General features: G+C 44.9%; 1 protein-coding gene across 1 annotated transcript in view; it reads left to right on the top strand.

Moving 5' to 3' along the window:
• Positions 1 to 743: 743 nt before the first annotated feature.
• The window catches only part of UBE2D2 (ubiquitin conjugating enzyme E2 D2), a 33,044-nt gene continuing 19,843 nt past the window's right edge, over positions 744 to 13,944 (top strand). Inside the window, exon 1 of the mRNA XM_048515657.1 lies at positions 744 to 876. Coding sequence (XP_048371614.1) covers positions 853 to 876 — 24 coding nt within the window. The 5' untranslated portion in view covers positions 744 to 852. The remainder of the gene's footprint in view (positions 877 to 13,944) is intronic.

The raw sequence follows: 13,944 nt of genomic DNA, 5'->3' as shown, positions 1-13,944 counted from the left end.
ACCCCTTCTTGGCCTCAGAAGGTATCAAAAGTTGGGGCGTCCAAAGCAGCCCTCCAACCACTCCCCCGCATTGCTTTTCAAAACAGGAAGTGCAAAGAGGCCTCCAGAGCGCTGAACTTTGCCAACGTGGGCAACAACCAGCGCCAAACTGCTCAGAGCGCCTCCTTCCCCGATCACTGAGGTCCTCCTGGGTGTCTCTCAGGGCTGTCACATCAAAGACAGGCAACTTCCGAGTAGCGACCAATAGGGGCATTGGTCCTGCCTCCTTCCCGGAACCACTTCCGTTCTGGTCACTTCTCGCGATACTGCTTTCGTGTTCACTCTCGGCGAGTATCGAATCCTACGAAGTATCCTTCCGCCAGACTTTACACCTCAATTTTTCTGTCACGGTTCTTGCGCCGTCGTCCGGTTCTGCCAGTCCTGGTTCGACAAGCCCCGCGTCGGGTCGGGATGGGCCGGCCGCGCCACCCCGGCCTGCGCGCATGCGCGGAATCCTATTTCCCGGGCGGAGGAATCCCGTGAACCTTTCGGGACGCGGTTGCGTCATAAAGAACTCCGCGCGGGCGACGCTGACGGAGCAGCCGCAGTGCTGAGCGAGCGACGCTTCGCGGAGGGACACCTGAGGGACCCACGACGGGGGAAGGCGCCGCCTGCGCTGCCGGACGGGGCGGGAGGAGCGCCGCGGAGAAGAGCCGAGCGGGGCAGGAGAGCGGCGAAGGGCTACGGAGCGCGAGGCTGAGGGGAAGAAAGAGCGCCCGCTTCCGTCTTCGCACCGCCGCCGCGCTCCTTCCGCCGACGGAAAGTAGTCCCCTCCCTTCCTTCCTGCCGCCCTCAGCAGGTTCCGCCGCCGCGATGGCGCTGAAGAGAATCCACAAGGTAAGGGGCGCCCGCTTTGCACTCGCTCGGGGCTGGCGGTGTGTGGTGGTCTCTCCGCGGATGAGGGGGTCTCTCCGCGCCTTACATAAGCCGGGCCTGGTCTGGGCCGCCTTCGGGGAGGCCTCGCCGCCACATAGGCCGTCCTCCCGCTCGCTCGACTGCCCCTCGCCCCTTTTCTTCCCTGTGGCAGCACCTGTGGGTTGAGATGAGGAGGCTCAACGGGCACCCACGGGGATGGCTGCTTTCTAACCTTGCTGGGATCCGTGCAGGACAAAGAGTTGGGGGGAGGGGGGGCAACTCACCCAGGACCTCGAGGGGGGCAGTTTGAAGACACCCCCCCCCCCACTTGCAGGCCCATTCCCAGCGAGGAGCTTTTGCAGCCCAAAGAGGCTCCCCTCTTCCAGATCCACAAGAGCTCCACGCTGGCCTGGTTCTCTCGCCCCCATCTTGTACAGACTAAGGGGAAATCTACCCCCCAAAGAAACTATTCCAGGGATTTTAACAACATAAGAACTAGCCTGCTGGATCAGACCAGAGTCCATCTAGTCCAGCATTCTGCTACTCACAGTGGCCCACCAGGTGCCTTTGGGAGCTCACCTGCAGGAGGTGAAAGCAACGGGCTGCTACTGCTCCCGAGCACCTAGCTACCATATATCAAACTGGGGTGGGGGAGGAGAAGGGACCATGCCAACCTGTTTGTTGCCTGACTGCACTTTTGGATTGAGGTAAGGAGGCTCAACAGATGCCTTTGGGGATGGCTACTTTGTAACCTTAGTGGAAACCTTACAAAGGCAGAGTTGGGGAGTGCCAAGGTGAGAAAACAAGACCAGCGTGGAGCTCTTGCACCCTAAGAAGACACTCCTCCTCCCCATTAAAACTGATCCCTGACGTCCTGGATCACTTGTCAGTCATGACCTTTCTCTGGTAAGGTTTCCAGTAAGAATAGAAGTCATTCCCATCGGTGCATGTTGGTGTGCCCCTTTCTCTCCCCCCCTCCCTTTCCAAATCCCTGGAATAGTTTCTTTTTGGGAGCAGATTTTCCCTTTCTCTGGTCAAGATAGTTGTGTGGAATAAGGTGAGAGAACAAGGCCGCTGTGGAGCTTTTGTGGCCCAGAGAGGACCCATTCGGGACGCAAGAGCTGCATGCTGGCCTTGTTCTCCCACCTTAAAACTGACCACCACCTACCCACTTTCCAGTCCAGGATCACTTGTTATTCCCCAACTCTGCCTTGTAAGTTTTCCAGTAAGGTTGGAAAGAAGCAATTTCCAGTGGTGCAGCCAGGCAGCAAGCACGTTGGCATCCCCCATTCTTTTCCCCATCTTTGGAATTCTTCTTCAGGGGCAGATTTTCATTTTCCCAATACAGGGTGTTTATGTGGACCTCTGTCTACCATGTCAGGACGGAGAGAAACTCTGCAGCCCCAGAAAGGCAGGCCTGCTTGAGGTCCCCCACTTGCCCCTTTCAGCCTCATTGCACACCCCATAAACTGTCTGGTTTTTGTTTTGCTCTGCCTACAGCTCTGCCTACAGCTGTCTTCTATCACTCTTGCAGTTTTTTGTCTTTACAGCCTTTACAGCTGCATCAAAATTCTTTGTTGGCCTTGTTGGCAAAAGTACAGTTGAAAGAAGCACGAGCTTCTTTCTGGAGATGTAAGAAAAGGATTCCGACTGCAATTCTGTGCAGATTTGCTTGGGAGTAAGTACCACTGAATTCTTGAGGTCTTATTTCTGAGTAAATGTGCATGGATTTGCTTGTCGAAGAATTTGCTTGTTTGGGTTGGTAATCCCGGTAAGTTTTCTTATAGTGTATCAAAGTATAAATTGCCAGAAACATACTGTGAGTTTCACTATAAGTTGCTTAATTCAGTCTTTGCTGAATTAAAATATGGTAAAATACAATGACACAAAAGTGTGCTTGTGGGCGCTAACACAAAGATCAGCCTTCTGTTATGCATCAATGTGCAAAGCTGAGTAGATGTAAAATTGAAGGAATTGCCTTTTTCTTGCAACATCTTAGAGTACGCTCAGAATCTGTTACATGTACCTTACTGAAGTCACTGATTCTTTCAAACACACACAGTGTAGCATCTTGTTGTTTAGATGAGCTGTAACACATTCCTCATCTGGTGGTGGAATAGGGGAAACTTGACACTATTGAGCCTTTAAAAATGCACCCACAGTGACTGATACTTATTATTAGGTGTGTCTAAGAAAAGGGGCGCCTCCTGGTAAGATATGGGAACAAGTGGATTTGAGTTGGCTTCAGCAGTGGGTGACCTGGGTCCCTTTATAGTTCTCACATAGGAGCTTTGATACTTCAAAGTTGCTATGGTCAGAAGGGTTCAGCTCTAAGGGACGGAGCCTTAGGCTTAAACGTGCTATGTTTTGTGGAAACGTGTAAGACCATTTTGTAAGAAACACGTAAGACCATTTTACAATAAACAACACTAAATGCCTTAAGATTCCTTAAAACGAGTGTTTGCAGTTTTTCTGTCTTGGATTTTTCTAACTACTTTGGACTGCCTGTTTATGAAACGCAAAATTGTTTTATACTTGCTCATAACAGTTTAGTCACTTAGTGAGTAGGTGCTGTACTACTTTTCAAAATTGTCGGTTATGAACTTTATCAATTCCATTTATGTCTGGTGGTTAACGAAAATGTGCACTTAAATAGATAAATAGATTATAGGGGAATAGGTCAATACTTATCTTCTGGAAGTGAATGGAGCTCAGCTAAATTACCATATTGTGGTTTTGAGTTTTGTTTAGTGTCCAGTAGCTTTTAACTAGGGTTGGAGTTTCTCAGTTAAACATTTGTCTTGTTGCTACCATATATTTGATCTAATATTCCGTGAAGTCAACTACAAGTAAGTGATAGCTTACCTTCTTAATTGCCCTGTGGTGAGAGCTAATAGTTGCAATGGAGGTGAGGGCTCTTTGCATCCCAACCCTGTTTCTATTGAGGTCACTCATGTCCACACCCTTATTTAGGGTGGCGTGCTGTAATTGTAACCATCACTGAACTGGGACAGGGTTAGTGAGAAAGAAGTCAACCACAGAACAGTCGTTACCAGATCATTCTACACACAGCGTGGTCCAAGTTGGTGATGAATATTAAGCTACAGCAGATGCTGACTTCCAGAATGTTATTGCTGTAATACATGTTTCAAAACGGCTGCACATCATCAGTGCTATACTTTAACAGGTATGTGGACTTACAAATAATCATAGGTGTCTGGTAAATCAGATTTTCCTGATCTATGCTCACAGTACCATTTACCGTAGGTATCTAGGAGTACCGAGTCTTCCAAGTGATCTGGTGTGGAGCTTGGTACCAGCTATGGTAGGGAGTGGGAGTGATTGTCAGTGGCAATATTATCTTTGTTTTTAATTGCTATTCTAATAAATTGAGCGTGAAGGCCCCAAATTGCTGACTCTGCAGTCTGATTTGAAGGTAAGCAACATCAAATAACGTGGGACTTGTGCCCGAGGAACTGTAAGTCATTTGAAAGTGGAGGAACTTATAACTCATTGTGTTAGTTTTGAGTGGACAGTCATGGTTAGCTTTTGCCATCTTTAGGGTCAGGATTGATACATTAGTGAAAGGAGGAGGTTTTTTTATCAGTGAGTGAACCTAACTTGTTCTGTCCCAGTAAAATCTAGTTTTGCTTACTTGGGAAAAATCGATATCCATTTAAGGAATTAACATTTCTTATTGTTCACGTTCCACTGATGCATATAACAGTTCTGTGAATTAATTCAGTTTTAATTGCTTGTTGGAATTGTGATCATAAAAAACATAGATTAAGCAGAATTATTCACAGTAAAAAATGCTGACGTTTCTATGCTGTGATTTTTTTTGAATTACTAAAATCCCATGAACCATCTAGGCCAGCGGTTCTCCACCTTCCTAATGCAGTTCCTCATGTTGTGGTGACCCCCAACCCTAACATTTACAGATGGAGAACACTGATGCAGAGGGTCTTAGGCGACCCCTGTGAAAAGGTTGTTTGACCCCCCAAAGGGATCCCGACCCACAGGTTGAGAATCTAAGCAAACTTCTGGGTATTGGGCAGTTACTGGTACCATGGAGAGAACCACATCCTCCTGTGACATACCTCTGAAGATGCCAGCCATAGATGTGGGTGGACCGTTAGGAGCCAAAACTGCCAGACAGTCCGGAAAACCCACAGCAGCCTATTGGACAGTATGCTGTTACTTGTACTGTCATTTTTAGAACTGTATTTAGGAACATTAAGTCTTAACATGTGAATTAATACGTATGGCTTGTGCCACCTCTGAACAGATGTTCTGTTGAAACAGTTTTGTAGCTTGCAGTTTGCTGCCTTTTCCAGAAGAGAGAACAAATTTGGGAAAAACTTTTTAAAAGCCTTAACTACTCCCAACAGCAAGAACACTGTGGCTCAGTATTTGGAACGAATAGCTGCAGAGTATCTCCTTCCTATACCAGCAGGAAAAGAAGTGGTGACATTTGAAATGACAAGAGTATTCTCTTGAAAACGGTAGTAGTGTAGTTTAATAGAATTAGCTGGGGATTAAGAAGAGTTTAGATTTATACCCACCTTCCTCTTCTATAAGGCGCTTCAAGGTGTATTACAAGCTCCTTCCCCTTCCTCTCCCCACAATAGCCACCTTGTGAGGCAAGTGGGGCTGAGAGAGTTCTGAAGAACTATGACTAGCCCAAGGCATCAACGAACAAGGAACCAAATCTAGTTCACCAGATAAGAGTCCACTGCTCATGTATAGAAGTGGGGAATCAAACCTGGTTGTCCAAATTAGAGTTCACAGTTCTTGACCACTACACCATACTGGTGCAATAAACATGACATTTTTGCTTGGTTCTGTTCTCAGTTGCATTTTTCCTTTTCCCTTTTTTGGCTTGCTTTCTCACTCAAATTTCACACTCACACACCCCCACCCCCCGGGCAGTCAAATGCCCACATCTGAGAGCTGTCTACATAGTGGTTGGTATAAAATGTATGTATCCATAATGAAAATGCAAAATGTGATTTATTCTATTAGCTGTTCAGTTGCTAGAATAGCAGCCCACAAACTGGAACTTCTAGATCTGGCAAATTCCCTTTTGTTAGTTAAGCAAAGTTGGCACTACTGAATTATTAGTGTGCTAACTTTGCACCATGTTTCTCTGTCTCAGGAACTTGGGTGAGCAGCACCCTGTTCAGCACCTACTTTTGCTGAGGGGCCACTATAATTAGGGAGTGGGAGGCGTGGCATGCTCCCAAATTCCATTGCCAAAAGAAAGGAACTGCTCTTCCACACTGTGCTAAGAAGAGGGTGGGCAAAAATGTATTTCAACAGGATTCCCATTTGTTGGAGGCAAGATGGCGATCCAGAAATACTTTGCCTGAAAGTTGGTTGTCAGCAGGCATTAGTAGTTTTGCATGCAGAGATCCAGTATCCTTAATTCTCTGGCAAGATGGATGCCCAGCTTCATGCATCCACTTCCTGAGTTCACTTGAGCTGAGAGAAGGTAAGAAGCAGCAGGATTCTGTTCCACTGTTCTTAATGCCAGCACAAATATAAAAAAACGGTTGAGTCTCCCTAAAGCCGCTGCTGTTCCCTTTCTTGTTAGAGGCATCCCTTTGAATGGCCGCGTACTGTAGAGGATTTCTTGGCACCCTGGAGAGTGCTTTTTATGGTCTTAAAAAAGTAGAGAGTTTGGAGAAATGTTAACAAACTAAAGCTCTTTTTAAAAACTATTTTAAGCACATGCAATTGTATGTGTGCATTAAGTTTGAAAGTATAGATGCTTTAGTTTTTATCCAACTAATAATTGTAAAAGTCATAACCCAGCATTGGAAATGGCAATGCAAACTGGTACGTGACAGGGTGCCTAAGAGTATTTTATTTCCATTTGGAAGATAGAAATAAAATTGCAGCAGTTTAGATTGTCTCAGTGGTTCATATCAGTAAACTGGCTTAGCTAAGCGATGGGCTTGGATCTGGCAGATTTGTTCTGTTAATGGAGGTGGGGTTTCCCCCCACCAATGGAAGGAGTCTTCCCTTGATAAAAGATGGTTGGAAAAGGTATAATGTTGATTCTCGCAACTTTCAAATTAACACTAGACTGTAGTAAACCATCTTAGCTAAGAAATGGGCTTGGGTTCCTTTTTTCCCCCCACAGCTGACTTCTGGTGGTCTTGTTGGGTTTTCAGAGCAAGAGATGTTCGAATGTGGTTTGCCATGGCCCCCCCCCCCCCCCCCCAAATCACAGCCCTAGTATTTCTTGGAGGTCTCGCAAATCAAATATTGGCCAGAATCAGGATTGAGATTACGTGACAGGCCCAAGGTCTCCCAGCAAGCTTCCGTGGCAGAATTTCAAACCTGGATTTCCCAAGTCTTTGTCTGACACCTTAATCACAAATGTAGCAACCGAATTATTTCACAGTAATAGAAGAAACTTGACAACTTGGGGACAGCAAGCTCAGAAAATGAAAAATGATCAGTGAATGTAGAGTTTTAGTTAGGTTATTTTTAAATTTTATTTTATTTAATGATATCATAAGAACACCAAAGAAGCCTGTAGTTACTATAAATATCAGTTCTTTTCTCCCCCTATTATGGTGCTTCTGCACATGCTAGTATTGAAAAGTGGTAAAGAGCTATGTTTCCACTATCATTCTTGACATTATCTGTATACAGATGAAATTAGTCAACTGTTCTGGCCTAGTAAACAACATTTTAAAATTCTGGTCTCACTCAAGTTATTCATATGGCTTCGTATATTTTTTCACGTAGTAGAAGACTTATGGGAAATCCGCACATGTTTGTGTGTCTCTGTAACACTGTGATATCTACTATCTCTCCTGTACCCAGAAGCAGAAATGTTCCCCAATTCTTCTGATATTAGCTTCTTATGATCTTCTCCCTGGGTCAGTTTACTCTATACAGTGGAACCTCGGTTTTCATCGCCTTCAGTTTTCATCGATTTTTTCAGTGAAAAATTTGTCTCGGCTTTCATCGATTTGCCTCAGTTTTCATCGATTTGCAGTAAGGTGCCGGGGTTTGTGGAGAAAAATCACCCAGACAAAGCTGTTGCAAGTCATGTCTGCAACTTGTTTAATGACAATTCCTCGCCCAATTTCAGACAAATCTTAAAGAGGCGTCAGAAACAGACCTATTTGGACAGCTTTCTGGTGTGACATTGGTCCACTGGCTCTGAAGCTAGTCCTAGTGTTAATTGTTTGTTACTGTTTTCAGCATTAAACACTTTTATTCACCAAAAATGAGTTTTTGGTATGTTTTTTGGAGCTCCTAGAACGGATTAATTGGATTTACATTGATTTCTAGGAAAAGTTTGCCTTGGTTTTCATCGGTTTCCATTTTCATTGATTCTTTTCGGACGGATTGCCAACGAAAACTGAGGTTCCACTGTATATTCCGTTTGGGTTTTTTTATTCAGTTGTCCCACCCATTACCGCACTAAAGTAAAGCTGAACCAGCTTAAGGAACTGAGGCAATTCCCCACCTTTCTCTCTGCTGTGTTTGATTTCAACAATGGTCACACTGGAGGCTTTTCCAAAGTCCAGCCATAAAACATTGGAATTTTATTAAACTCCTCAGGGGAATGAGATAAGGGCAGGGGGAAATTTGGTGAGAAGAAAAGAAGCAGACAGCTCAGATGGCATTCGGCTATTTGTTACAGATTTCTAAATGCATTGGAATAAGATAGACTTCATGGTTGTTAAACCTCTTTTGATTCAGGCATGTACATACTCATAGGTTTATATGTAAATGTTGGTCCCTGAAATCTAGAAGAAATTAATATATATGCAGCTCCCCTTTTCCATTCAGACTTCCCCAAAATGTAGGATTTTGAAATAAATTCATCTCAGAACTAGGGATGGGAATTTTTCTCCCACCCAAAGTTAAATTCTCTTCCTGGCTAGAGACTGGTCCCTCTTTTCTCACTCAGCCAACTCCCTTGGTTCTATACCAGTGATGGCGAACCTATGGCACGGGTGCCAGAGGTGGCACTCGGAGCCCTCTCTGTGGGCACACACACACATCTAGGCTGGCCTGGGCCACTGAGCACAATGTGCATGCACCGCAGTGAGTAGGGAGGACTTGGCTGGCGGGCCTGGTGCCTGTGCTCTGGGTGCCCAAGGGGGAGGGATGCAGAGGAGGCAGAGATGCTAGGGAGGCACAGAGCAGTGTGCACGGGACTTTCTGGAGGCTACAGCAGGCTGGCCTCTTCTTGAGCGGGTGGGGTGGAGGAATGGGGAGCCAACCGGGTTTTTTCTAAACTAAAACCTCAGCATTCAGGTTTAATTGCCGGGTTGGCACTTTGTAATAAATAAGTGGGGTTTGGGTTGCAATTTGGGCACTCGGTCTCAAGAAGGTTCGCCATCACTGTTCTATACACACAGTTCAGGATATGAACTAGCTCTGTTTGTAGAACCTGGGCTAGAACATCTTAGAAGTCCTAAAGTTCCTAGAAGTTTATTTCCCTCTTTGGCCAGAATAGGGTCCTTTTCCCAAAAAACTTTTGCTGTCAACACCAGAGGTCTGTACACAGACATTAAATATTCCGAACCCTCTGATTCCAAGAATCCCCCCCCCCCCCCCATAAGCCTGTCAGGAACTCTGAGTTCTAAACTTCACTCACTTCCAGTATGTCACCCACTCACAAAGGCTCTGTGAGGAATTAACCCTTCTACACTAGTTTTTTCCCATCTCTGCATGTTCCTAGCTTTGAGGTTGCTGTATACGGAATGGTGTTTTGTCCTTTGATCCACCACAGTCTCTTCAAACATTAGTTTTTCAGCTCGATGCGGACAACAGAAGAACGCATGACAAGCAAGGGGTATGGACCCTTCTTGTAGGAGCAATATGCTTGGCCATCTCCTGATATGTACTGCAGCACAAAAAGCTTCCAAACAACATTCAATATTCTACAACATTTGGAAGTACTTTTTCAAGACTTCTATCTTGCGTGTACATTGCTGGGTGCAGGTACCACTGAATGAAATGGGACTTATTTTTGAAGTAGTGCTGCTTAAGATTGCTCCCTACCCCATTTTTCTTGTTCGTTTATTTATTGAATTGCTTAATCGTTCCTCCCAGAACTGCCTCGGGCCAATTTACAGATTGGCAACCATACAATACAGATCGGCAACAATACAATAAAAGTGTCTTACTGTACGCAAACCCATAAAATTGAAAAGCCGAGCAGTAGTTCATTTGTATGGACCAGCAATGTGAACATGGTAGCATTATTACCTTTTGTGAATTTTCGTCCTTTCTCCAGCTCCAAATTACTCCTCCTCCCTCCATTCTACTCCTGGGAAAAACAGAGCCCTTATGAACGTGTGCAGTGGGAACTGGGGGTCTACTGCAGGACGGGGAAAATTGTTAAAAATTCCCACCCTATGGAAATTCTGTGGGACTGAAGTTTCCTGTTAGGCTTGTGCATTCCTTACCTCATAGTTGTGCTAACTAGTATTTTTGATCTGGGTTCTGTAGCAAGGCAAGGCAGATACCCAGTGATATTCTGTTTGTGGGTACACATTAAGACACATGGAGCAGCCTTATATGATATCTTGTTTATATCCTACTTTTTTCTGATCAAAGTCACCTGGTGGGCTTCTCAGTCCCAGTTGTTCCAGGTCCTATGCCTGACACTCAGACCACAACACCACACTAGACCGTTGGTCCACAAAGGTCAATATGGTCTACTTAGACTAGTAGTGTCTTTCCAGGGTGTTGAGGAGAGGTCTTTTCACATCACCTTCTCCCTGGTCCTTTTCCTGGAAGTTCCCAGATACCTGTGATCTTTTGTATGCTCTACCACTGGGCCTCAGGGGTCATAATACAGTGCTCTGACTCCACATGTGAAAATGCAAATGGTTCACCCACAGTGTCTGCTCCTGGCCACAGAATGGCCTGTCTGTACCTGCTTCTGCAGTTGATTCAGCATTGTCTTTTGTGGGTGTGGAGCCTCAGCGCACATGTTCGTGAATCTTGTCTGAATATCTGCTGAGACTGATAAATGGTCTTGATCAGATTCATTACCAGAACCTGAAGCATAATGTAATATGCTCAGCTTTACTCTTGATGATTTCCGATTTGCCGTGCCGTTCAAAAGATCTTAGGATGGTCACATTCTCTAGTTTTGAGACTTGGAGGTGGCTAAAACAAAAAAGTTATTTTCAAGGGACTTGCATTTGGAAATGATCTTTTGTGGCATCCTCATCTAATTCTTTCAAGTTGGAACACCCATGGCTATTGCTTTGACTTCCCTCTTTCAGGAGGTTGTGGAAATCTCATTCTGGAAGGGCTGTCTATAACAGTTGGAAGGGGGAAATGGTGCCTATCCTTGCAGGGAAACTCCCCTAGACCAAGGGTTCCTTGGAAAGTGGCCTAGTAACCTGCCATCACTGTTCAGGTCTTCCTGAGAACCTCTAGACTGACCCCCTGAGAAGGTATTTTGCCAGTGCATTACAGCAATAACAAAATAACTTCTAACCAGCATGGTAGCACTTGTGCAGTAGATTAAGGAAAATACTTGAGATAAAAGGATTGTACTAAGTAAAGCAAAAAAAGAAGAAGTGTTTATAAAATGTGTTATTGCAAACCTGTACTGGGTTGTATTGTTCTTCCTCCCTTTCTCTGAAGAGACCATTGCTCATTATTTAGTATGAAACAGTTGTCCATGATGGCTTTCAACTTTAATGTATGTTTCTTGGATATGGATGAATATAGCCACTGAAATATTTGCAGCCAGAAAAAACCCTTTATTTTACACGAGAGTAAGGAAAAAAGCCTATGGTCAAGCAATCACTTGGCCTTCACAGTACACCCTTTATAAGTGTTCTAGGGGAAGTAATACTAAAAATTGGTTGGACTGTTTATGCATAGGTAACGACACCAAGCATTATGACTTGTTTGGTGACTAAATACCTAGAGCTTTTTTTTTTAAAGTGAGGGCTGAACAGTGTTTCTCTGCAAAGAAAAAAAAATAGGGTACAATCCAGGCCAGGTTAAGCGATTTTTCCTTTCGTTGATTTCAGTGTTTGACATCAGAAATACAATACGTACATCTCCTGAAGATTCTTTGGCTGGTCATTGACACACTTGGATGTAATATAGGGCATCAGAACTAGGAATAAACCTCCCCGTTTTACCCTGCATAGGGGTGGGGGTATGATGATGATTGTGCGGTTTGAGCTAGAAGTATTCTTCAGAGGACGACGTCCTGCAGAAGGTCACTCTAGAGACAAGGGCTAACCAACCAGCCCTCCTGTCCCCTTGAGCAGGTGAGTTGAGTTTTTATTCTTGCTTCCTTGATCAAGGCAGATGAACAGTGCTGTGTGACTTCCCGTTGGTTCAAAGAGCCAACGTACATCAGCCAAGACAGGCCTCTTGTTCCCCCCTACCATCCTTGGAGGAGGGCAGGCACAGTTGGAGGTATAGCCAGAGAAAGGAGAGCCCGTCTTCATGGGGAGCTGAAGTTGCCTACAACCTGTACTAATGGAGAATCACTTTTTTGGCTGGTGAACCCTTTATTTAAGGGGGCTCCCATCCAATCTTTTTGTAGTCAGTTGCAGAAGGAGTGTCTCCTTTGTCTATCAGAAGTTTCCCATGGTCACAAGATGGTAGCTGGCAGCTACTTTTCAACAGTGATGGGAATAAGCGATTCAAAGTATTCTGAAAGTAATGAGCACAGGCCCCTAATCGCCACCATACCACCATTTCAGTGATCATTGAGAGGGAGTTCTGTGTGCTTTAGTATGCTGTAGACTTGAATCTTAGTATTAAGGTACCTCTTTCTGGAGACAATTCATTACCATCTACTGTCTTTCTGTTGCTCTCCTTCCTCCAGCCTAAGCTGTATAAGTGCTAGACCATCAGGGGTCTAGTGAGAACTTGGCTAATTCAGCTGTGCAAGGAATCTTGCCTGTCCATTGACAGGGGTTCCTTCTGTGTAGCATCGCCAAATGTCTACTGTAAGGAAAACTGGACATTGCGTCGATTTGGGGATAAAGAAGCTTTTCACGAATGGAACTGAAAACGTCTGGCTATTTTTCTGATAAGGAAGCAGGCCTGGAAGTAGGGGCCCTGCCCATTTGTTTGTATCTTCCAGATGACTACAGCTTCTTGTAACAGTGGGACAGGTTTTTCTCTAGAATTCCCAGAAAACCTTTCTTTCCACCCCAGGATTCCACAGAAATGGGGACAGTGTTGCGAGGATACAGGGAATAAAATAACTTCCCAAATTCCTGCTATGCCATAGAAACTGAGTACCAGATCTTGGGCCTATTACAGTCTCTTTCAGAATTGTGGGGATTGGTTGGAAGAAGGGAGAATGTGACAAACCGGGACTTAACTTAGAGAGACAAGTGAAATATGAATAAAGAGCATGCAGTTTCAGGTGGGTAGTTGTGTTAGGGCAGCAAAATAAAGCTGTGCTGTAGCAGCAAAATAAAGCACGAGTCCCGTGGCATCTTAAAAAAACCAAACATTTATTCCCACATAAGCTTTCATGTGCTAAAGTTGACTTCATCAGATCCAACCTTAACATAGAAGAGAAGAAGAAGAAGAGTTTGGATTTATATCCCCCCTTTCTCTCCTGCAGGAGACTCAAAGGGGCTTACAATCTCCTTGCCCTTCCCCCCTCACAACAAACACCCTGCGGGGTAGGTGGGGCTGAGAGAGCTCCGAGAAGCTGTGACTAGCCCAAGGTCACCCAGCTGGTGTGTGTGGGAGTGTACAGGCTAATCTGAATTCCCCAGATAAGCCTCCACAGCTTAGGTGGCAGAACTGGGAATCAAACCTGGTTCCTCCAGATTAGATACACAAGCTCTTAACCTCCTACGCCACTGCTGCTCCAAGTCATAGACCAATTAAAAATAATACATTACAAGTAATAAAATTGTTATATATCATTGGAACAGTTTCATTTCAGGAATTGAATTACTTATTTCAATTAAAATAGTACTAAAATTAGATTAAATGTACAAAAAATAGGCTAGCAGTCCAATCCAGAGCTGACAGGTGGAGACAATGCTGTCCCACCACTGCCCC

The sequence above is a fragment of the Sphaerodactylus townsendi genome, linkage group LG14 (genome assembly GCF_021028975.2).
Source record: "Sphaerodactylus townsendi isolate TG3544 linkage group LG14, MPM_Stown_v2.3, whole genome shotgun sequence".
In the NCBI taxonomy this organism is placed as follows: domain Eukaryota; kingdom Metazoa; phylum Chordata; class Lepidosauria; order Squamata; family Sphaerodactylidae; genus Sphaerodactylus; species Sphaerodactylus townsendi.
This window is presented reverse-complemented; position numbering and strand designations above follow the sequence as displayed.